Consider the following 22,819-nt stretch of genomic DNA (forward strand, 5'->3'; position numbering starts at 1 on the left):
TGTTATGTATTTCTCATGCTTTCAACAAACAGCCTAGTTGCCATTTATCCCCACTTTAATAGCGGAGACGGGGTGAGAGGCTAAGTGACTTGCTGGGCTTGCCCGGACAGAATGAGCTCTACAGCCAACTGACACTGTAAGAGAGCAAACGGATTCACTTCCGAGAATCAGTTGCCTCTTGTGTGAAACGCGGACGGTGTCAGTATCCACCTGTGAAAATTCAATGAGCTGATGGCTACACAGTGCTCTTAGGACCTGTTGGGCTGGAGGCGCTCAGTTACCTGCCGTAGCCATTGCCAGGGGCCGCACAGCTGGAGGTGGCCAAACCCTGAGTTTGAAGTAGGACTTTCCGGGGCTTTTTGTTTGTTTTTCTTTTTCCCCTCGGCGGGGAGGGCTCTGACTCGGAAAGGGGAACAACCCGCGACGCCCACCCTGCCCAGCGCAGGGGACAGCGCGGCTTCCCGCCCATGCTTCCCGCCGACCGGACGTCCGGTCCACGTGCGCGCGCTCCCGAGGCCCCGCCCTCCCGGCGGGAGCCACCCAGTAAGCGCCGCAGAGATTGGGCGAGCGGCGGCGGCCCAGGCCGGGTCAGAGGCGTCGGGTACGTAGCGCGCCGCGCGGGCGTGTGGAAATGGCCCGGCGCAGCGGGGCGGGGGGGGTGGGGGGGTGTGGAACGGACGGTGGCACCCGGGAGGTTGGCGCCCCGGGACTGCTCGGTCCCAGAGGGCTGAGTCCACCCCCGGGGCTCCGCTTCGCGGCGCCGGGCCTGGCTCTAGGGCGCTCCGAAGCCCGGCCGAGGAGCACCGGTGGCTCTCCGCGGTGGTACGGGCAGTGCGCGCCTTGTTTTTCCAAAGCTCGGCTACAATCTGTTGAGCACATACTATGTAGCAGCCCCTGCGTCGAACGCTTTGGCATCCCTGGCTCATTGCCTTGACAGCAGCCCTGCTACGCAAGGTGTTGTTTCCCCTGTTTTACAGCTGTGGAAATGGACAAAGGTTTACGGCTAAAATTGCGGCAGAAATTGTGGGTTCAAACGCAGGTTCAGTCCAAAGCCGCTATGCTTCAGAACTTTTATTTTTGTATTCAGCGTTTGCCCTTTCCAGTTTTATGAAGCTGCGTACTTTTCCAACTTCCAGTTTGCTCATCTGATACCCATCTCATAGGGTAGATTAAAAGGGTACTGCTGTTTGGCTGAGTGATCATCTCCGTCTTTCAGACAGGGCTTGGCCTCCACTTTCCTTTTTCCCAGGAAGCTGGACTGGTTATCGAGTTTTAGGGAAGACCGCGCCCCCACCCCCCCACCCCCGCCTCCCACCAGGCCTGGGTGACACCATTGAGATTCCCACTCATCCTCTAGTAAAGAGGCGCCCTGGCCCCTACTTTTCTTCCTTCCCCAGGTTCCCAAATGGAGACATTGACACCTCTGTCATTGAGTTTACCTATGAAGTTTTATTTCTCCCTTAGTTATGGGAAAATTATCACCTGAGTGAACATTGACATTAAGTCCTAATTTTAAAGATGGGGAAATCGAAGCCTTTGAATATAGGTTTTCGGGGATGGGGAGTGTTTGCGGGGGCGGGGAGAGTGGTGGCTGATATCTACCAGAATAAATCAGATGGATTTGGCTGGATGCGGACCTAGGTCTTGGGCAATACTAGAGCTCTTGACTGATGAATAGAAAGTAGACAGGCTGGTTGGGGTGGTTTTCTCTTCGAAGGGCCATAAATTCCCACTGGATCCTCTTCCGTCTTGGGCAAGGTCTGAATCCGTCCTCCTGAGTAATACATTTAAAGGGTTCAGATCCTTTCTTGGTGCCTTGCCTTAGGAGAAAATATTAGGGCTGGTAACTGAAGGCAGGTAAGCAGTGAACTTTGGTTTGTTTTGAAAACTAGCCGCGGGCATGTTTTTAGATAGCTAAAAATTTTCTCTGATATTTGCAAAGTATACGATTTCTGGTAATTGTAAATATTAGACACTTTAAAAATGAAACTTTTTCATTTACATTTCAGGCATTAAAAATGAAACTTTTTCATTTACATTTCAGGCATGTAAATCTGCAATGGAATTTCAATACCATAGTGATTTGATTTCTCTTATCATCTAAAAAAATTACAAACCAGTTTAACCTTTGAAATTTTGCATTGCTATTGTTCCTCCAACTTCTATTTCTACCTAATTTCCTCACCAGAATTTTTTTCTAGTATGATACATTTTATGCTCGAAAGCCTTTGGTTTGTCATCCTACTTCTCTCTGCAACAAACAACAAAAAAATTAAAAGTAAAACATTTTGAAAATTGTCTTGTGGTCATAATATTAAATAATTTTTCCTGGATTGAGTTTTTATCATTGTAAAATATACAGTTGATCAAAACACCTGGTTTTTGATCAATTGTTAAACGTAAGTTTAATTTGAAATGCTTTTCTTAATAAGTTAAGTGGAACTTTTAACAGTTCATGTGTGTATTTAAAGTTCACGTATCTTTGCTAGAATGAGCAGAGCTTTAATTTGTGACGAGTAGCGCTGAAAAAGTTGGTTCATGTAAGTACGTAGGACTTGAAGGCATTTTGTTGTGGTAACATTACTCCGTTCCTTGAACATCCTCTGAGTTATGGGCCCAAAAACCCCACAGTGATCTGTCATTAAAATCAATTATTTATTTACTTTTTAAGGCCCTATTTATTTATTTTTTGACAGAGAGAGACAGAGCAAGAGAGGGAACAGAAGCAGGGGGAGTGAGAGAAGGAGAAGCAGGCTCCCCGCTGAACAAGGAGCCCGATGTGGGGCTTGATCCCTGGACCCTGGGATCATGACCTGAGCCCAAGGCAGATGCCTAATGACTGAGTCAACCTAGGCGCCCCTGAAATCAATTATTAATGACCTTCCAGTACACAGTTCTTTCAGGTCCCCCTTGAACCTTATTCAAAGATTTGGACGCCACCTGACTCAGCAGAAGCATTAGTTACACAGTCACTGTAGGCAGGCACGTCCTCAGCATGAACACTGATGGTTCCAAGTGCCCCTTGGTGGTGCCAGGGGAATTTTGCACTAGGGACAGTGCACCTTAGTAAGAGTTTGGCCTGGGTGGGTAGTTGTGCCTTTCTTTGAAACCTAGGAGATGGGGCAGGGTAAAGGGAGACCTGGGAAAGGAGAGGATGTGGGCATGTTCCAAAGCTGGTCTGTTCCCATTGGAAGAGGCTGTGGGCATTGCGTGGGAAATGTATTCCTCCTACACTGTGCCTCTGGGCCCCTTGGAAGATCTTCAAGCATTCCCCGGGCGTCCTGGATCTACCATGCACAAATATCTTCTTTTTTTTTTTTCTTTTTAAGATTTTATTTATTTATTTGACAGAGAGACAGCGAGAGAGGGAACACAAGCAGGGTGAGTGGGAGAAGAAGAAGCAGGCTTCCCGGCGAGCAGGGAGCCCGATGGAGGGCTCCATCCCAGGACCCTGGGATCACGACCTGAGCCAAAGGCAGACACTTAACGACTGAGCCACCCAGGCGCCCCACAAATATCTGACTTCTTTTAGCTTTAATTTCCTCACCTTTAGAATGGGCATAAACCAAAGAACTGACTTCACTGGGTAGTTTTACTGGTCAGACGGGATGAGGGATATCCCTGGCACATGGACAATGCTCAGATCGTGGGCGGCTACTCCTTTTTTTTTTTTTTTTTAAAGATTTTATTTATTCATGAGAACCAGAGGCTGAGGGAGAAGCAGGCTCCCCGTGGAGCAAGAAGCCCAATGTGGAACTCGATCCCACCCGGGATCACGAACTGAGCTGAAGACAGACACTTAATTAATTAACCCACTGAGCCACCCAGGCACCCCCCCCCATTCTTTTTTTTTTTAAGATTTTATTTATTTATTTTAGAGAGTGAGAGTGCGTAAGTGCTTGTGTGAGCGGGGGTGCAGTGGGGGAGGGAGGGGAAGAGGGAAAGAGCCCCAAGCAGACTCTGTAGACTGCATTGAGCTGCGAGCACGCCCCCCCCCCCCCGCACATGCACACACACAGGGCTCCATCCCTTGACCCTGTGCCCATGACCCCAGCCGAAACCCAGAGTCAGCTGGCCATGACCCCAGCCGAAACCCAGAGTCAGCTGGCCACTTAACCGGTCGAGCCACCCCAGCAGCTATTTCTTATACTCTAGTGTCCCGTGTCCTGGAAACCTCGCTTTCCTAGCCACTCTCTGCCTCAGTTTCCTCATCTGTGAGTCCAAGATATTGTCATCCCAGAAAGGTAGGAGGGGAAGTGATGTGGAAAAGGTTTTGTGGTTCTCATGGTAGGTTTTCTGAAGCAGATATGCTGTTATTTTAAAATAGTTAATTTTGAGGGTCGCCCAGGTGGCTCGGTTGGCTAAACGTCTGACTTCAGTTCAGGTCATGATCTCAGGGTCCTGGGATTGAGCCCCTATTGAGCTCCCTGCTGTTAAGCCCTTCATCAAGCTCTGTGCTCAGCAGGAAGTCTACTTTTCCCTCCCGTCCCCTTTTGCACATTCTCTCTCTCTCTCTCTCTCTTAAATAAAATCTTTAAAAATAATAAAAACTAAAATAGTTAATATGAAGTTCCTGCTTACCTATGAGCTGGACATTTTTCTGCATGCTTTGTGTATTCATTCAACGGATGTTTTTGAGGGCCTTCTACTTGTCAGGCCCTGTTTTCAGCCCCTTGGATACAGTAGTGCCCAGATTCTGGGGTGGGGCATGTTACAGTAGATGAACACGTGGATACGTAATATGTCATGTAGTGATAACTTGGTAAGTGCTATGAAGAAAAGTGGAACCGTGAGGAGACTAGAGAGTGAATGAGGGTGCTGTCTTATACATTCGGGACAGCCTCTGATAGGGTGATGGTCAGACGGAGGAGGGTGTTAGCCATGCAGCCCTCTGGGGGAAGAGCTTTCCATGTAGAAGGACCAGCATATCCACAGACCCAAGGTGGGAGTATGCTTGACATAGTCAAGGAGCAGCAAGGCGACCAGTGTGCCCGGAGGGCTGAGATTAAGGGGGAGAGTGGTGGGAGGTGCTGGGAACAGAGTTGCCTTCCCTGCATCCATTGTCGAGCCCCTGTAGGACCCTGTAAGGACTTGGCTTGTGCTCTACATGAGGAAGGAACCATTGGAGGGTTTTGAGCAGAGGCGTGAAATGATTGGATTTGCATTTTTAAAGGCTCGCACTGGCTGCTATATCATGAGCAGACAGTTGGGGAGCAAAGGTGACAGCAAGAAAGCTCAGACGCTACTGCAAATCCAGGAGCAAGACTGGTGGTGGAAGAACTGAGTGGGATCTCCCTGGGTTGTGAAGGTAGCTGGGAGCACAGCCAGCAGGGGGTGCTAGTGGGTGGGATGAAGATAGTGAGCGAGGAGCCAGGAGGACACCAAAGTTTTTGGCCTGAGCAACTGAGAGGGTGAAGATGCCCTTTGGGGAAGTGGAGTAGCTTGCAATGACTGTGACGTGTCACACACTGCGTGGGGGAAGAGGAGGTGACTGTGATATATGTCACCTCATTCAATCCTGACAAAACCCATGAGTCATCATTATTAATCACATTTTGTATGCAGGGAACGAAGCCACAATGCTATAAAGTTATGCAAGGCCACACAGCTGGTTAAGGACAGAGCTGAGATCCCAGCTGAGGCCTCTGTAACTCTGAAGCCTCTGAGAGCTGGCATTCCCTGTGATCCTTCTGCCTGAGCACCGGCATAGTAGTCCAGTGCAAACAGCCTCCCTGGCGACCGGTAAACACTCCTGAACTGATGGGTTGTGCTTGGAGAGTGCTTGAGAAGAATGACCTGTTCCCTCCCCTTCCCTTGCTGTTGGCAGGGGAGAAGGGAGACAGCCAATACCTTCTCTTGTGGCTCCCTCCAGGTAATCGGCAGCTTGGAGGAGGTAGTGACTTAATAGGCCTAGCAGACGAGAACTTGGACTGAGGTTTAAACTGCAGCCTCTCCCCAGTAATGAAAGATTAGGAGGGGGGAAACCATAGATAAAAATAGCACTTATTAGTTAACTGGAAAACAATATATTTTTGCAGCCACTGGTTCCACGAGAAAATAATTGGGTCCCAAGGCAGGGAATGACTCGTTTTCATGAATGATTATGTTGATCATTGGAGCAAAATGGATACATCCCCTTTGGAAAGCAGTTCGAAGGAGAAGCATCTGGCAGGTCAGGCATGTCCAGTGAGAAATCCTGGGAGGCTGCAGGAGGAGGAGGAAAGGAGGCTGCAAGCTAATGAGGGAGCCAAGTCCCGGCCCCTGGCACAGGCAGGTAGGGGCTGTTGATTGGGAGATGCAAAGCAACAGAACTTGCTTCCATGCTAAGTCCTGAGAGCTCTCCCCAGAGAGGAAAGAGTGTCCATTCAGGTATCAGTTTCTTATTCTGTTTAACCCATGGGGTGTTTTGTTCGTTTCCTCCCTGCCCCCAACCCAGAGGGATATACTGTCCTCAGGTAACATGTTCTCATGGAAAAGGGAGCAGGCTGGGAGGTTGGTTCCAGCCTCCCACTTGCCACTGACAGGAGATGTGACCCCAAGTATTTTCTGTCCCCTTCCGTAGTCATGGGCTTATTCAGTTCATTCTATAAAAAGCTTTCAAACACTTTCTCAGAACTAATAGGGAACATTGGTGAGTGCTAGGCAGAGTGTATCCCAGGCACTTAGAATGAAACACACGATATGTATGAAGTCTTCTACTCTTCACAGCGACTCAGGGTAGGTGCCATTAGCTCCATTTCACGGATGAAGAAACTGAGTCAACGGAAGTCTAAGTTAGTAACTTGGCCTGTATCACTCACCTGGTACATGACGGATACTGGATGCTATGTTAGATGCCGGAGACAAAGCGTTGGAAAGGGCATGGCTCATGGCCAAGTGGAGCTTATCCTATTTAACATGTTGGAAACAGTCACACAACCATGATGGGTACAGGTAAGGAAAAGAATGGCACAGAGAGAGGTCAGGGGCCTGATTCGAGTGGGGGGATGGACAAGGCTGCTCTGAGTGGAGCTGTGATGTGATGTGCCCTCTTGCTGCTTTCAGGTCCTCACTTAGACCTCCTGGGTTCTGATTTAAGACGATGACCCCCCAGGGCGCCTCAGTGGCCCAGTCGGTTAAGCATCTGACTCTTGGTTTCAGCTCAGGTCATGATCTCAGGGTCATGAGATCAAGCCCCGAGTTGGGCTCTGTGCTCAGCATGGAGCCTGCTGGAGATTCTCTGCCTCTCCCACTGCCCCTTCCCACCCACTGGTGTGCGTGCTCTCTCTCTCTAATAAATAAATGAAATCTTAAAAAAAAAACAATGACCCTCGTTGCTCTTGATATGCTCCCCCACCGACATCATACATATTGTAAGTTATTGTTTCTGCCCTTGCCCCCCCCCACCTCCCACAGTAGACTGGGAGGCTTTGCTTGGAGGGGGCAGGCCCTCTTGTCTTGAGCAGGGCCTGGTTCCTGATTGGCTGAAGAAATGAATGCAGAATAAACCCAGGGGAGTTAGCCGGGAAGTGAGCGGGGTGGCAGGGGAACAGAGCCTGAATATTCAGGGACAGAAAGCAGGTGTGCAAGGCATGGATCAGGTTCCTTGACTGGGGGGTTGGGGGGGGGGCAGAGGGGTCGAAGGTGGGCAGGTTACATGGGGCCCAGAGGCTTCTGTGAGAGTCTAGGAGGATAGGAGGAGAGGGAAGAAGGCAAAGAAGGTTTTAGCAGGAGAGTTGACAGGATCGAAGTCCACTTGAAGCCATGACCTTGGGCATCTTGGAGAAGCCACACAGGGGCTGGAGAGGGGTCACTGCAGAGGTCTAGGTGCAGGGGATGGGACCTTAGGTTTGGAGGGTGGGCCTAGTGGAGTCGGGAGTAGGACAGACAGCAAGGGGCGGCAGGGTTTTGTGTCTGGAGACCCATTAAGCAGCCTACTCTCATTTTTCCCTATGAGACACCAGCAGAGAAGATTTCAAGAGAGACTATTTTTTTTTAAGATTTTTTTTTTAGAAGAATTTATTTATTTGACAGAGAGAAATCAAAAGTAGGCAGAGAGACAGGCAGGGAGGGGGAAGCAGGCTCCCTGCTGAGCAGAGAGCCTGATGCGGGGCTTGATCCCAGAACCCTGAGATCATGACCTGAGCTGAAGGCAGAGGCTTAATCTGAGCCACCCAGGCGCCTGAAAGGTTTTATTTAAGTAATCTCTACACCTACCATGGGGCTCAGACTCACAACCCCGAGACCAAGAGTTGCACACTCCACTGACCGATCCAGCCAGGCGCCCCAAGACTATTCTTCCTTGAATGCTCTTTCTTTATCTTCTCTGGGCTGTTGGGGCCCAAGAGGTGAAAAATGAAAGGCGGTTTAGGGCAGCTCCCAAGATGGAAACCCCCCCCCCATTTACAGAACACAGCGAAATTTGCTCCTCAATTCACAGACTACAGACCCCACCTCTGTGACTCAAGTCCCGACCATTTTTCTTTTTTTTAAGATTTTATTTATTTATTTGACATACAGATCACAAGTAGGCAAAGGGGCAGGCAGAGAGAGAGGGGAAGTAGGCTCCCCGCTGAGCAGAGAGCCTGATGTGGGGCTTGATCCCAGGACCCTGAGATCATGACCTGAGCTGAAGGCAGAGGCTTTAACCCACTGAGCCACCCAGGCGCCCCAATCGAGCCTTTTCTTTACACCCTGCTGTCTCCCCCAGACAGGGAGAACGAGGGAGAAGAAAGGACTTGGATGTGGCTTCCCTGGGCTTGGAGGTCTGCATTGGCCAATGCAGCCAGGCCTGGGATCCTTTCCAGCTCCCGTTTTTCTTGTGCGGGACATTGGCTTTCTTTGTTACCATGGGACTTGGTGTCTCGTTCCTCCTCCGGCCAAGTGGTTCTGGGAACAGCTTTTGGTATTGAGGAGGAGGATTCCTGGGTCACCAGGGGCCTCATCACTCAATGGTCACCCAGGTGAACATCTCCTGACAGCTCTGGGAAGTGCCACACCACAAAAGGGAGGAAGAAAGCCCCAGTTAGCATCAGGCCGTTGCTCACAGATGTGGAGACTGAGGGCCACACGAGGGGAAGGGGCAGGCATTTGGGGGATCAGCTTTTTGTCATTTACAGAGCACTCTCCATCCTGGGCCAGGCTGATGAGGAGGCTCCCACTGTCACACAGAATGCAGAGAGACTGGGACCCGGGCTTCCTGAGTTACGATCTATAACCTTCCATTTTATTTTTTTTATTTTTATTTTTATTATTTTTAAAAGGTTTATTTATTTGACACAGAGCGAGCACAAGTAGGGGGAGCAGCAGGCAGAGGGAGAGCGAGAAGCAGGCTTCTCGCCAGGCAGGCAGCCTGATGAGGGGCTCGATCCCAGGACCCTGGGATCATGACCTGAGCCGGAGGCAGACGACTGAGCCACCCACCCAGGTGCCCCTAACCTTCCATTGTAGCAGCGGTTCTGATGCTGCGCTGGCTGGGACTATAGGGTGGAACTTCTCTGAAGTTTCCTAGGGGATTCAGATCAGGACCAGGATTTGGAGTTGCCGTGACGTTCCCATTGCTTGCGTGTACATGGCGGTGGAATGGGGGGAAATGAGCCGATTCCGAACAAGGACTTCTGTGCCAGAGCAGGAGCGGGGTCAGGGGCACAGGTTACCAGAGGGGGTCACTTCTCCGTGGGTCTCCCTGGGGAGGAGCTGGGGACGGGTCTAGGTGAGCCTTAGGGGTGGTTGGAACCTCAGCCTTCTTGTCCTCCTTGCTAAGCCATGAGGGTCCGTGGGCTCTTCTCTTGCTCACTGCAACTCCCGGTCCGTGAGCAGGCCTGTGAGTGGGTCTGCATGTGCACGAACACACAGACACACACACACACACACACACACACACACAGACACACACACACAGGCCCTGGTGAGTACCATGTGATACTCTGGCTGCCCTGTTGCTGCTCTGTTCTTCTTGGCTGCTTTCATTTGTTACTGTCTCTTCCTCCAGTTTTCCTGGGGGGCAAGACCTAAAAGTTTTCCTCTGGCTACCCAAGAGGTCCCCGATGCAGAGCTGCGAGGCACAGAGGCGCTCCGCCCACGGTGAGCGGAGGAATGAGTTGGGCACGGCTTTTTGGACGGGAACAGCTGTTTTTGGTCCGGCCCCTTTCAGCCGGGGGCCCACGGCCTCCCCGGGCATGTGCTCCTCCATCCCCTTGGCCTTCCTGACAGAGGCCAAGCAGCTGTTGGTCTGTTTCCACAGATGGTCATCGAAAGCGCAGAGAAGGGAAGCTACTCATTAAGTTACCCCAAGAGTCTGGGACAGAGCGGAGCCTGGAGTTGACATCCATGCTCTGGTGGCTGCCGTAATACCTCACCCCCTGTTCTGCAGAGGGGAAAACACCAGTATGATCATCTAGAAATCATTTTTCTTGGGCTCTGAATTGATTTGCGTATAGCATAGTCACCGTCCTTATTTTCTCTTAAAGATAAATTAATTTTTCATTTCCTGAGTCTGTTAAGGCAGGAGTCTAGACTCAGAGGTGGGAGCCCTGAATTCATCTCAGGCCTCCAATCAGAGCTGTTGGGCCCTGGGTAAGTGCCTTCCTCTCTCTGGTCCGTCATCTCCTCACTGTAAACGAAGAGGCAGAGTCGATTCCAAGCCTGGGACACAGCAGAGCTGTCTCATCACTAGAGTTTCCAATTCAGGCGCGTTCTCGGAGGGGTCCTGGTCCCGTGAAGGTACAGGATCTGAGGTCACAGGCTCTGCTGGGGCCCCCTCAGCCAAGTCTGGACAAGTTGGGTGTCCAGGTGACAGTGGCTCACTTTCAACAGTGACGGGCCAGGGCCCAGTGGCGAATTGTGGCCCTTGCCCCTTCCCTCCGCCACTGTCTCTTCTCAGGTTCCGCTCCCATTCTTCCAGACTGGTCTTCTGCAGAGGAGAGGCAAGCTGACAGCTTTAGGAACAACAGGACAGAGCTGGGATTACAATGCAGTTGCTGGATTTTCCATTTCAAAGCTTCAGCTGAGTGAACAAAAGAAAAAAAATTGTTTTGAAAATAGAACCCTATCCTTAAGTCCTCTCTGTGACAGCTGAGGGAGACCACTGGGGGCCGCTCCTGGTCACAGAGGTTAAGGAGAAATGCTTCGCAAATGGTTCAATGACTGAGTTAGTTCTCTCCATTTGGATGACGACTCTCGTGGGCATTCTCGTCTCTCCTCTGCTGGCTGCCCTGGGAGAGCGAGCCTGGGCAAATTTAAACTTCTGGGTTGGTCCCCTCACCACGCACACCCGAGCTGCTGCCTCCCCCGTCACTTGGTACGTCCTCAGGGGAGGCAAACTCATTTCGGTATAAGCTCAAGCAAAGTGTAATTAGGACAGTAATCTGCCATTTAAAAAAAAAAAAAGTCCCATGACAGATTTCAAGGTCCTGGAAAAGTGACTTGATGCTGAGGGAGGGATGGGGGAGTCTGGTCTTCAATTTTATTTCTCCCAGCCTGGGAGCAAAGTCCGAGACACGGTAACCCTGAACCCTGTTTACTCCGGAAATACAACATTACTTTAAAAAAGTCTTTTGTGAGATAGTCTGAGGCTATAAGAACGTGAAGACGTTACTTCATGAATGTCTGTTTTAGTCTCTGCCTTGCGGTGTGTGATTTGGGCGGTCCGCCTTCCATCCCATGTCTCTGTCCTCAACTTCCTCCCCCTGGATATTCCCTGTGGAAATGACAGTGTCCTGAGGGCTTCCAGTGCATTTTCTCATTTGCTCTGCAAACAGCCTTAGGAGATAGGTTCTGTCACCCCCGTTTTATGGATGAGAACACTGAGGTTCCGAGAGACAGGTGACTTGTCCAGGGTCTCACGGCATCCTAAGTACATGGAGAAATGGGCTCCGAAGAGGCCCCGGAGCCAGCTCAGGGTTCCCTCCCGCAGGCTGTCATCCTTCCCTCGCAGTCCTCCCAGGCAAGTTCCGCACTTCTCTGACCCTCAGGCCTCCGGGCCCCCGAGCCATCGCTTCCTCCCAGCTCCCCATCTGGGCCGTGCCGGTTGAGCAGGGAGATTTCTTCTCGGACACCCAGACAGTGCTAGTGCCGAGGCTTGGGCAGGCAGGACCGTCTTCCCCGGGAGCCTCAGGGTCCCAGACTATAAAGTGAAGGCCAGAAGGGGCGCTCTGTGGGCATCTGGAAAGTGCCTTGGATTCCCCACAGAGGGACAGGTGTCCCCTTCCGACACAAAATTTGCCTGCAGCAGGGTACTGCTGCTTCCAGAAAGCACTCCGCTTAACAGCACCTGACATTCTTCTGCTTACCCAGCATTTTGGTTGCTAAATTTGCACCATGTTGGTTTGTCTTGTTTATGAATGCTTTCTAAAGACTACTGCAGGCCTGTCCTGAAAGAGTCTTCTCTCTTAGGATGGATCCAGAGTTGCCCAATCTCAGAACAACACTGACTGGGCAGGCTGCATCTCCCTTCCACTCCTTTGCCTATCCGCCCCCCCCCCAACCCCCGCGCTGGGTCTTCAGGCTCAACACTCATCAGGCCCACTGTTGTCCTCAGGCAGGTCCTTCTGGCATTCCTGGGACGGGGCATCCCAACCAGCCAAGCGTGCCCTACTCCGGTGATTCCTTGACTCCTGGTTCGGCATTCTCACGGGCCTCCTGTCTCCTGGGAAGATGTTCCTGGTGGGCCTCACGGGGGGCATTGCCTCGGGCAAGAGCTCGGTGATCCAGGTGTTCCAACAGCTGGGCTGTGCGGTGATTGACGTTGATGTCATCGCCCGCCATGGTGAGTTGGGAGGGGCAGGCGGCGGGACCCTGCGCAGCAGCTCCCCTATACCCCTTTCTGCCATCGTGTCTCCCTTTTCTCTAAGTCCTTTCAATGCCTTGGAGGGTGGCAAGGCTTTCCTGTCGGCTGTGGTCTGATTTTCTATTCCCTGCCCCCCATGTCCTCGTCCCTCTCCTTCACCTCACCCTGTGACCCACTCGAGGGGTTCCATGCACTCTGCTCTCCTTTGCAACTCCTTTTCCTCCTCTCTTTTGGTTTTTGCTCCAAATATAAGAAGCATCCATGGGTTCCCCCATCCTTTGGCCTCTAGTCCTTTGGGAACCTCCGGCTGGCCTGGAGGCTCTAGAGAGTGACCCAGCCCCCACCTCATGGACAGTGGTCCAGCCAGGATACCCCGCCCACCGGCGCATCGTGGAAGCCTTTGGCACCGAGGTCTTGCTGGAGAACGGTGACATCAATCGCAAAGTCCTGGGGGACCTGATCTTTAACCAGCCCGACCGGCGGCATCTGCTCAACACCATCACCCACCCCGAGATCCGCAAGGAAATGATGAAGGAGACCTTCAAGTATTTCCTCCGAGGTAAGACCCAGGGTGTGGGACAGGGGTGAGGCAGAGCCCTCTTCTTCCAGGGCCAGGGCCCTCCTCCTCTGTGGAGAGGTTGGCCAGGGAGAAGGGGAGCTGGCTGGCCTTTGCACCCTCCATGCAGAGCCCCACGCAGCCTCAGAGGAAAGGCGCACATGTTCCTCAGCATTTAAAGAGGTTGACAATTGAGTGAGAAGAGACACTTGAGGTTTTTGAGCTGCGATCCCCAGGAAGTTAAGTTGATTTTTCTAGCAGGGTTGGGAGTAATAACAGCTGACAAATGGTGGAGTCTGGAGACCTGAGTTTCAATCCTGGCCTCATAGCTTCTAGCTGCGTGACTTTGTCAAATGAGCCAGCCCCTCCCCTGCACAGTGAGGTTAATAATGCCAACCGCGAGAAGCTATTCGGGGGGTCTGGGTCCGCATCAGTAACCATCGATCGCCACATGGTATGAACCATGGTCGGAGTCAGATTTGGTGCTGGTCAGGCTGCCTGGGAAAGTAAGCTTGCAGACTGGACCCTGGGGAGGTCCCAGAATGGCCAGGGCAGGTACAGGGTGATGGGGGGTGGGAAGGTCCTACACAGAGGCTAGTCCTTTGGGGTGAGGGCTCAGTGGAGAGAGTTAGCTTGGCGTGTGCTGGGACTGGAAGAGGGGACAGTGAAAAGCCAGGGTCTGTGCTCAGCTGGCAAGAACCTTCTAGAGGTTGGCAGCCTTTCCCAAGCTCTAGCTCCAGTGCCAGCCCTGTTCTTAGGAGGGTTTTGGGCCAGGGTGACCTGATCAGGTGCAGGGTGGGGTCAGTCACCAGCAGTGGAGAAGGAGCAGAGGACAGTGGCTTCAGATCAGGCGGGAGGCTGGCCTGGGGTCCCTGCAGATCCACCTGCCAGCCTCTGGCATAAATGGCCACCAGCCCGGGTGTCGGAATGGAAAGCCTGGCTGCTTCTCTCCCCATCGCCAGTCACAATGCGGAGACTCTGTTCCTGGAGGGTATGGGGGAGCCTTCTAGGTTTTCTCGTGGCTGTGATCCTGACCTTATTCTCAAGTTCTCATGTGGAGTGGGGAACCTCTCCCCACCCCATCTTCCTCTGGCCTGCACCTCCCTTCAGAAGGAAAGAGAGGACTTGACAGACGTCCACGGTGTCAACCTCCCCCAGCCCCATGCCCTTTCCCCTGCTCTGGAGGAGGCCAGAGGGGGCTCAAGGCATCCTCCCTGCTGAACTGGCTTGCTCTGCGTCTCAGGACCTTGCTGCAGACCTCCCTCCCTCTATCCTTCCTCAAGGAGAGTCTCTGGACTCTTTTTGCCTTTGTCCTGCGTCTTGTGTCTGCACGAGGACCCCTCCCGGCCCCCACCCCGGAGCAAAGCCTTCTGTCTCTCCATGATGCCCTTTCCGCGTTCGCTCCCCGGCCAGTTGCAAGTACATCTGTAGGGTTTGGAGGCGGCGTGGCGGCTCTCCCCTTCTGAAATCAAGCAGCGGATAATGTCACCCGCTCCAGAGTTCTCCTGCTGTGTCATCCACCCCGCCTCCCCTCTCCCCAACCACCACCACTCAAATAAAAGCCAGAAAGCTCTTTTCAGCTCGATAAGGTGAAAAATGGGGACGACAGCTTTGGCTTCCACAGTCCCAGTTTTTCCCTGATGAGTATAACAAATACAACTGTCAAAGTTGGTATAATCAAACGTCAGATAAGATCACCAGCTGCTGGGGAGGTCTCTGTGTAGGCAGACGGATGTCTTCATAGAGTCAGGATAGTTTGCAGAGCTTATCAAGCAGGAGGGATGCGACAGCTGAATAGCCCTTTGCCGGTGAACCAAAGAGCTGGCCACAAGCTCCCGAGAGGGGCCGAGGAGAAAGGACAGTGTGGGGACAGGGATGGGTGGGGGCAGAGCAGGAATGGGAGATAAGAGGCCCAGAGAGGGTCTGGTTTTGGCTTCTGCTCTGAGCTGGGAGGGGAGTGGGGGAGCGGGAACTGTGCCCCCCCCTTCTTCCAGGGAATGGTAGTAATAATAATCATCATTTATGGAGCACTTGGGAGTATCTGGGTGAGGTGCTGAGTGGTTTCCAAGCCTTCACTCGTTTGATCCTTACCACCTTCCTGGGAGGGAGGTAACCTTCACACAGATGAGGTTTGTTCAGGGGCCCAAAATCATATGGTGGGAAAGGGCGGGGGGTGGGGGTTGCTGCAAACCCAGGTGTGTCATCAGAGCCCATTCTCCTAACCCCCTTGTTCAACTCAAGGTTTTTCTTGGGCTTCCCAAGCAGCAGATCCTGGGGACTAGGAGCCCCAGTAGATTGGGTCATCTTCCCTGTCCTGTGTGTGTGTCTGGCTCTGTGGTTGGAAGTGTTTGTGGGGGGGATACCATCCAAGCCAGGCAGGCATCTCTGGAGAGAGGCAGTACCCAGCCCTTTCCCTCACGGCTCCTGGACCCCTGACAGCTTTTTACACACACACGGTGGACACTGGCCCAAAGAGAACTAGGGGTGTGGAGACAGTGACGTTTGGGGGATGAGCAGCCCAGGTACACGTCCTGTCACCATGGGTGAGGGTACTACCCTTGACTAGCCTTGGCTTGTATCTGGAGGGCCAGCCATGTGACTTATATTTTCTTAGTCATAATCACTCACCACAACAAGACCAATCTGTGTAGTCCTTGGCTGGAGGCCCGCCTCCAACGTGGGGAAGTCACCTCTTCCTTCCTGGGGCTGCTGCCACTGCCCCTGGTATGAATCTCTCATGAAGTGTTGGTAGAGATAGCCATGCAGGACTCTTCTTCAATAGGGAGTCACACTTCTGGTTTTTTGTGGGTGTTTTTTTGTTTGTTTTTTTAAGCAAAGATGAGTGAAGGAGGGCAGAAAGGGCCCAGTTCCTCCTGGAAACTCCCCAGTCTCCTCCAACTCTGTGTTATTTCCTTGCTCATAAATAACAACCCTTTTGGTTCAAGATCAAAGTGAACTCAACCCTTAGTGCCTGCCCTGCTCTCTTCACCAGCTTTGCCTCCCATGGTGCAAGGCCTCCACAGCCAGAGCAGTAGAACATTGCTGCCCCTGATGCTTTGCTGTCCCCCATTCCTGGAACCCTCACCTCCAAACACTCAAGTTCAAGTATCAGAAGCCCTACCTGCATTTCAAGGCCAGTACAATGCCATCCCTCCTGCAAAGTCTTCTCTGATCCTCTTAGGCAGGAACGACCTCTGCAGCATTCTGTTCTGATTGGCATTGGTACTGGCAAGCGTTCAGGTTATGCCTACCTTTGTAGGGTCTCCCCCTTTGCTAGGGAGCTCTCGATGGTAGGGGCCAATGGCTTCTACTCCATCCCCTAGCCTGACACACTATCCTTAGTGTTTGCCTACAGAATTGAACTGTGGGCTTCCCGGCTTCTTCCCAGGATACCGCTATGTGATTCTGGACATCCCCCTGCTGTTTGAGACCAAGAAGCTGCTCAAGTACATGAAGCACACGGTGGTGGTGTACTGGTGAGTGTGTGTCATGACCTGGCCTGACCAAGGCTGGAGAGGTGGGCCCCTGGAGTAAAGCATCTACCTGTGGAATGGCCCACATCCCTTTGCCCTTACCCCACAGGGCCACCAGGAGGCCCTGGGTATTTGGATGGCTGTGCCCAGAACCTATAGGAACGACTTCTGTACCTGACCCAGATATTTCCCCAAGTAGGTGCCAAGCAAAGGCCCCCAGGCGTCTCTAGTTGCTTGGGAGGGGCTCCCCCTGCTGGCTCTCGGCGGCACTTCAGCCCAGATGCCCTGAGCTGCCATGTTCGTAATCCCTGGAGCCCTTTTCCCTCCTCACCTTTCCAGACAGCTCCTACATTTACTCCTTCACTCAGTTTACCTTTCAGCATGAGGTGTTTAGGTCAGGAGCTGATCCTTCTGAATTACAGAAGACAAACTCGAGGGGGGAGTTACTTGGGGGGGTGTCCAGGGTCCATCTCCCCGCCCTCCCACCCCAGTCAGCCCCTGTGAACGGACGTGTGCCAGGAGCGAACTGTCAAGAGTCCCACTAAGAAGGGGGCTTTGTTCTCAGAATCCCTCAGGACACGACGCAAACCAGAATCCGGGTTTGGCAAACAGAGCCAGATCAAACCGTCAGCGAAAATGAGTCACAGTCCCAGTGGGGGTGAGTGTAGATGAGGCTGTAGGATGTGTCCGCCTCCCAGAAACTTCCTGGATGCCACCCACAAGTACCGCACACACCGAGGTGGGCACTCAGCTCCGTGGGTATTTTGGGCCCAGGGCGGCTCTCCAGAGACAGGCGTGTGGGAGGCTCCCAGCGCCACCGGAGCACGGCCTGGAGTGCTCATGCCCTGAGCTTCGCCCTGCCCACCCCCACAGCTGCCCACCACGGGCTGCCACGGAGGCCCTGGTCTCAGGCATCCTCACGGCTCCTCCCCACCCTCAGCCCCCAGCCTTTGTCTCCCGTGGAAACTCGCAGCCTCTCCGGCTTCTTTATTCCCTGTCTGTGAAAGACTTGTCAGCGAAGGCCAAGCACACTCCATGAAGAATTTGCCTTGGAGTCTTAATACAACTGGAACTTTGCATCAGAGGATCAAAAAAAAGCGGGGGGGGGGGAGGGATCTTCCAGCAGAGGTGAGAACACTGGTTCTATCCGCAGTCTCCAGAGGACCCCCCCACCTGCCTGCCTTGCCGCACTTTCCTTCTGGTTTGGTCTGTTCGCTAAGAGCAGAGGGAGCTATGGCTCCCGGCAGATGTGTTGGGTTCCCTGGATGGGGCCGGAGATCCTCCGGGGCCACTCACCAGCCTGGAGGTGCCTTTGCTGGAATCCCAGGAGCTGTTCACACCCTACTTTCAGGCTCGAGAGAGAGGCCAGAGACCTGGGAAGGAGTGATTATTTGCTTTTCATTAAGGGGATCTACACAGTACAAGACTAAAAGATCCCCTCATGGATTCCTTCAACTGTCCGAGTATCCCTGGCATGTCTGAAATAATAGGGGGCATTTACCAAATCTATGTAATACCAAAATGGGATTGTACCCAAATGGGATTGTTCACATTTTTGAGAAACTGGCCAGTCGCAGAGTAAGGGTTTGGGTAAAAATCCTCTTCCCACAAATAGTTTCAGTCCTTGAACTGAGCATATGGGCCTCTCTCTGAGCCTCAGGAAGGGCTGCGAGGGACCTCTGCCTTCACGTTCCAGGAAGCCCTCCGGTCTAGGCCACACGTTCTGAAGGCTATGTCCTCCCAGGTGGCTCTAAGCTACCTCTGTTCACCCAGATTTCCCCAGCCCCAGGCTCACAGGGTCCCTAAGAGGCAGTCCTTGTTTTTAGCCAGGTAGGAACTGGCCTCACGATCTTGACAGGACACTGTCCCTGTAACAAAGGAAATCAGAAGTCCAATTTACTTTTTTTTTTTTTATTTTATTTATTTATTTGTCAGAGAGAGAGAGGGAGAGAGAGCAAGCACAGGCAGACAGAATGGCAGGCAGAGGCAGAGGGAGAAGCAGGCTCCCTGATGAGCAAAGAGCCCGATGTGGGACTCAATCCCAGGACGCTGGGATCATGACCTGAGCCGAAGGCAGCTGCTTAACCAACTGAGCCACCCAGGCGTCCCCCAATTTACTTTTTAAGGCTGGTATAGATACCATTCTCCTTCAAAGTCTTCTCTGATCGGCCAGCCAGAAATGATTTTCTGGAGCATTCTGGTCTGAACGGCATTAGAATTGACCAGGGTTCAGGTTGTGTCTGTCCTTGGAAGGTGTGTCTTCACATCCCAGGAGGCCCTCTGGTCTAGGCCACACCTAAAAGGAGACCAAACAGGAGTGGTCAGAGTCTCTCATCTTACCTCGGGGAGAGCTCAGGCCTAACGGCTCAGCAGACAGCCTCCAGACAGCAGAGCCTGCTCCCTCTTGTTACCCCTGAGGGGCTCAGGTAGCCATGGAGCTAGAGGGAGCTTAGAGATGACTCCCTTCCAGAGGACAGCATGGCGGGTCCTGTGTAGCCACAGGCAAGACAGGAAGTTTCCTGAGGAAGGGCCTAGCTGGTAATGTCAGAGTGGGCAAAAGACATATTCTTCGAATTTCCTTTGGAGTCGGGGGGCTGGGCGGTGTTTAGCTTTGTCTGTGATGCTTCTTCCTGTCCCAAGGATCAGATCCAGCTCTCAAGTCCTTGCTACACGGGGAAGCACCTTGGGGCTGGCTGGTCTCCTGGGTCAGTGGCGTCAAGCCTGGCAGGCACTCTCTTGGCTCTCGGTGTCCAGGGGTGGGGGTGAGGAGGCAAGGAGAGGGGTCCCTGTGGTAGCTCAGGAAGCTGTGTTGGATGCACCAGGCCCAAGCCCCAGGGGAACTACAGGAAGCGACCGGCTGGCAGGCACAGGCCTGCCAGTAAAGGTCAGCCATCCAGGGACTCAGGATATAGCCGTCGCCAGACGACCAGATCTTCCCAGCTTATAACTGGGAAATCGCAGGCCTAGTGGCAAGGCAGGGAGCCCCCAGATGGGGGAGAGAGCCGCTGTAGCCCTTCCCCCTCCTGTTGACACTCAGGGACTTCTGGAGCCCATCAGTGCTGCTAGGGTCCTGCGAATGCTACAAGGTCCCTGAAAGAGATTGGAGGGGAGGGGCTGCCCACCCCCCACCCACCGTGGCTTGCTGGTGGGAGGGAGGCTGGGGCCTGCAGTGCCTGAGCAGCCCTCCCACCCCTGCCCTCAGTGATCGGGACACGCAGGCTGGCGCGGGCTGATGCAGCGGAATGGCCTGAGCCGGGAGGACGCGGAAGGCCCGGATCGAGGCCCAGCTGCCCCTGAAGGACAAGGTCCACATGGCCCGCCATGTCCTAGACAACTCGGGGAGTGGAGCGTCACCAAACGCCAGGTCATCCTCCTGCACGCGGAGCTGGAGCGCTCCTTGGAGTACCTGCCGCTGAGGCTTCGGGGTTCTGACAGGTCCTCATGGGCCTTGCCGGCCTCCTCTATCTGCTCACCCACTACCTCCTGCCTTCCCCCTAGCCAGGCCTCTTGATGCTGGAAGCCCCAAGCCTTGATCTCTCAGAGTCTGGAGCAGGTGGCAAATGCATCTTGTTTCCTCCCAAGCCCAATCAACACACACACACACACCACACACGCATGCACCCACTGAATCTGGGCTGAGCCTGGCACAGGGTCCCCCTTCTTTGGAGTGCATCCGATCTGAGGCAGAAAAACAGTCCTGTCAGTGGATACCCCTTCCCACCTTCCTAAGGGCCCCTCCCTCTGGAGCCACCCACGGAATGGTGTCCGCCATGGGGCATGAAAGCAACGGTGGGGAAGCTGTTGTGAAATTCTTGGGGGCGCAGGCAAGGAACAACTGTCCTCTGTGGCCATGAGCAGTGTTCAAAACTGGGAGGTTCCCTGGGCTTGACCCCTCTCTAGGCAACATGCCCTGTCATGACAAAACCTGCATCCTGGGACCGGGAAATAACTGTGGTCCAACAGGATTTCTCCCCTAGTCTGGAGCCCTTGGCCCGGATGCAGTGAGGGCTCCCTTGCTGGTAATGCTGTGGCAGAGCCTCTTGTGGGATGACCCACTGGCCCACCTTGGCATTTCTCCAGCGTTCCCCATACCCGCTTCCCAGCTGCCAACTGTTGGCCTCCCACTCCTTGTTTCTCTGCCCTAAACTCTCAGTGAGTCCACACGCATGAGGCTGTTTCCTGCCTCTGGGCCTTCGCTGTGCTGTTCCTCACCTAGAATACCTTTTGTTTTTCTATAGCTGGGATGTCTCCCAGCACCATCTGGAGCCCCAGGCTCTGTCGGGTGCTGTGGGATAGCCCAAGCCCCCAGCCGCCATGCTGTGTTTTACTTTATTGGTCCCTCCTACTAGACTGTCAGCTGTTCGAGGGCGACATCTGTGTCTTGTTCATCTCTGTGCTCCTGGTACAGAGCCTGACTCGCCATTGGTGCTTAATAAAATAGAGCGTGTTGATCTGAAATGCCCCGCACTGCCGATTTTCCCCTAGCACCATGGACTGACGAAGGCTCCCAGACTTGGCTGATGCCATTTGGGGTTATACTTGGCCTCCTCCCACATGAGGCGTGGGTCCCTACTGCCCCAGAAGATTCGGCAGCCCTCTGACGTCTGAGGCCCCAGGAGGATTCCAGCTAGGCCCAGGGGTACCCTGTGGGAGGTGGGTAGGGGTTTGCTCACTCCATCTTCCTTCCCCCAAGCAATTGGACCAGTGTAGGCTTCAGCTCTCTCTTGCCACCGTTGGCAGACCTGCTGAGGTGCTGGTCCCGCCCAGCAGCCTATTAAGGTTAGAACTGAACGTGACAAGTGCACAAGGCTATGGTGGCCATATTCAGTGCTCCCTTTCCCAGAGCTGCTCAGCCCTCGGGGACCAGCTCGTGAATGCATTGCACACCCCCCAGGGGCAAAGAAAGGCTCAGCTAGGAAGTGTCTGGCTGCAGGGTGGGGCTGGGCAGGAGGGAAAGCAGAAGGCAGCTGCCTCCCCAGGTGCCTGGGACCTGGCTAGAGGAGGAAAAGGAGGAAAGGTACAACCCCTTACAGTGCTCTGCCACCCCCGGGTTGGTGAGAAAATGACTTCACGAATGCCTGTGACCTTCTGGACAGAGTGCTGGACATGTAACACCATCTGGGTGGAACACTCTGATCCAGGCCCAGAGAGGTCAAGGGATCTGATGAGGGTCACAGAGGCTGGCGTTGGGCGGCCAGCAGCTGAGCCTCTGAGCAGCCCTGGGGTCGCACTGAGGCTCAGCCTCCTTAATGGGACCTCCTGCCTGGTGTTTCTTTGATCAAGTTAGCTTCATGATGCCTACGTCAAAAGACCTGATAAGTGGAGGGCAGCGAAAGTCCTTTGCAAACCGTAAAGTTCCAAAGAATTACTTTCTCTCCTGCTGAATTTGATGCAAAAACATGGGAGGATAGCCAGACTGGTAGGTGTGCAAAAAAGGTGGGCCAGGCTTTCTGGTGCCCTGGTCCTGCCCCACCTCCTACCTCCCACCTCCCCATCCATGTCTCCCTCCTCTGGCCTCCCCTTCCCAGGCTTTGTGGCTCTAAGCAGCCTTAGGAGTCCTCCTGAGGGCGCCTGGCTGGCCCAGTCGGTGGAGTATGCAGCAGCTGGTGAATTCAAGCCCCACACTGGGCTTAGAGCTTATTTTAAAAAAAGGGGGGGGAGAAAAGAAAAAGAAAAACGAAGAATGAGGCCTACTTTCCCCAGGACCTGACTTCACTGTTAGGCCATTCCTGGGGCTCGCAGAGCCCAGGAAACAGCGGGAGCCCGGCCACCGGGAGCCCAGCCCTGCGCCCAGGCGGGCGGACCGCCTCCCTTCCGACCGGCAGGTGGCAGCACCCGCCCGGGTTGGGGTCGGACCTCCGCGGCGGGCGCTCGCGGAGCGGACCTAACTTTACCCCGGTCGCGCTCCCGCCTCCGCTCCGGGACCGCGGCCGCCTCAGATCCCCGGCCCAGCGGCTGCGGCGGGAACGCGGACGCGCCGCCTGGCCCCGGGCGCTAATTAAAAAGCTGTGCTGCTCGCCGCGT

At 53.6% G+C, this 22,819-nt stretch overlaps 1 protein-coding gene across 1 annotated transcript; it reads left to right on the forward strand.

The window, feature by feature from the left end:
• Nucleotides 1–466: 466 nt before the first annotated feature.
• Nucleotides 467–21,253, forward strand: DCAKD (dephospho-CoA kinase domain containing). The gene is given in 10 exon segments (XM_053447807.1): nt 467–601; nt 12,522–12,745; nt 13,122–13,325; nt 16,711–16,798; nt 19,998–20,022; nt 20,025–20,063; nt 20,065–20,128; nt 20,131–20,213; nt 20,215–20,232; nt 20,234–21,253. Coding segments are annotated over 9 exon segments (693 nt in total). The 5' UTR covers nt 467–601; nt 12,522–12,633; the 3' UTR covers nt 20,294–21,253.
• Nucleotides 21,254–22,819: the final 1,566 nt, after the last annotated feature.

This window comes from Lutra lutra, chromosome 16, assembly GCF_902655055.1.
Source record: "Lutra lutra chromosome 16, mLutLut1.2, whole genome shotgun sequence".
Lineage (NCBI taxonomy): Eukaryota > Metazoa > Chordata > Mammalia > Carnivora > Mustelidae > Lutra > Lutra lutra.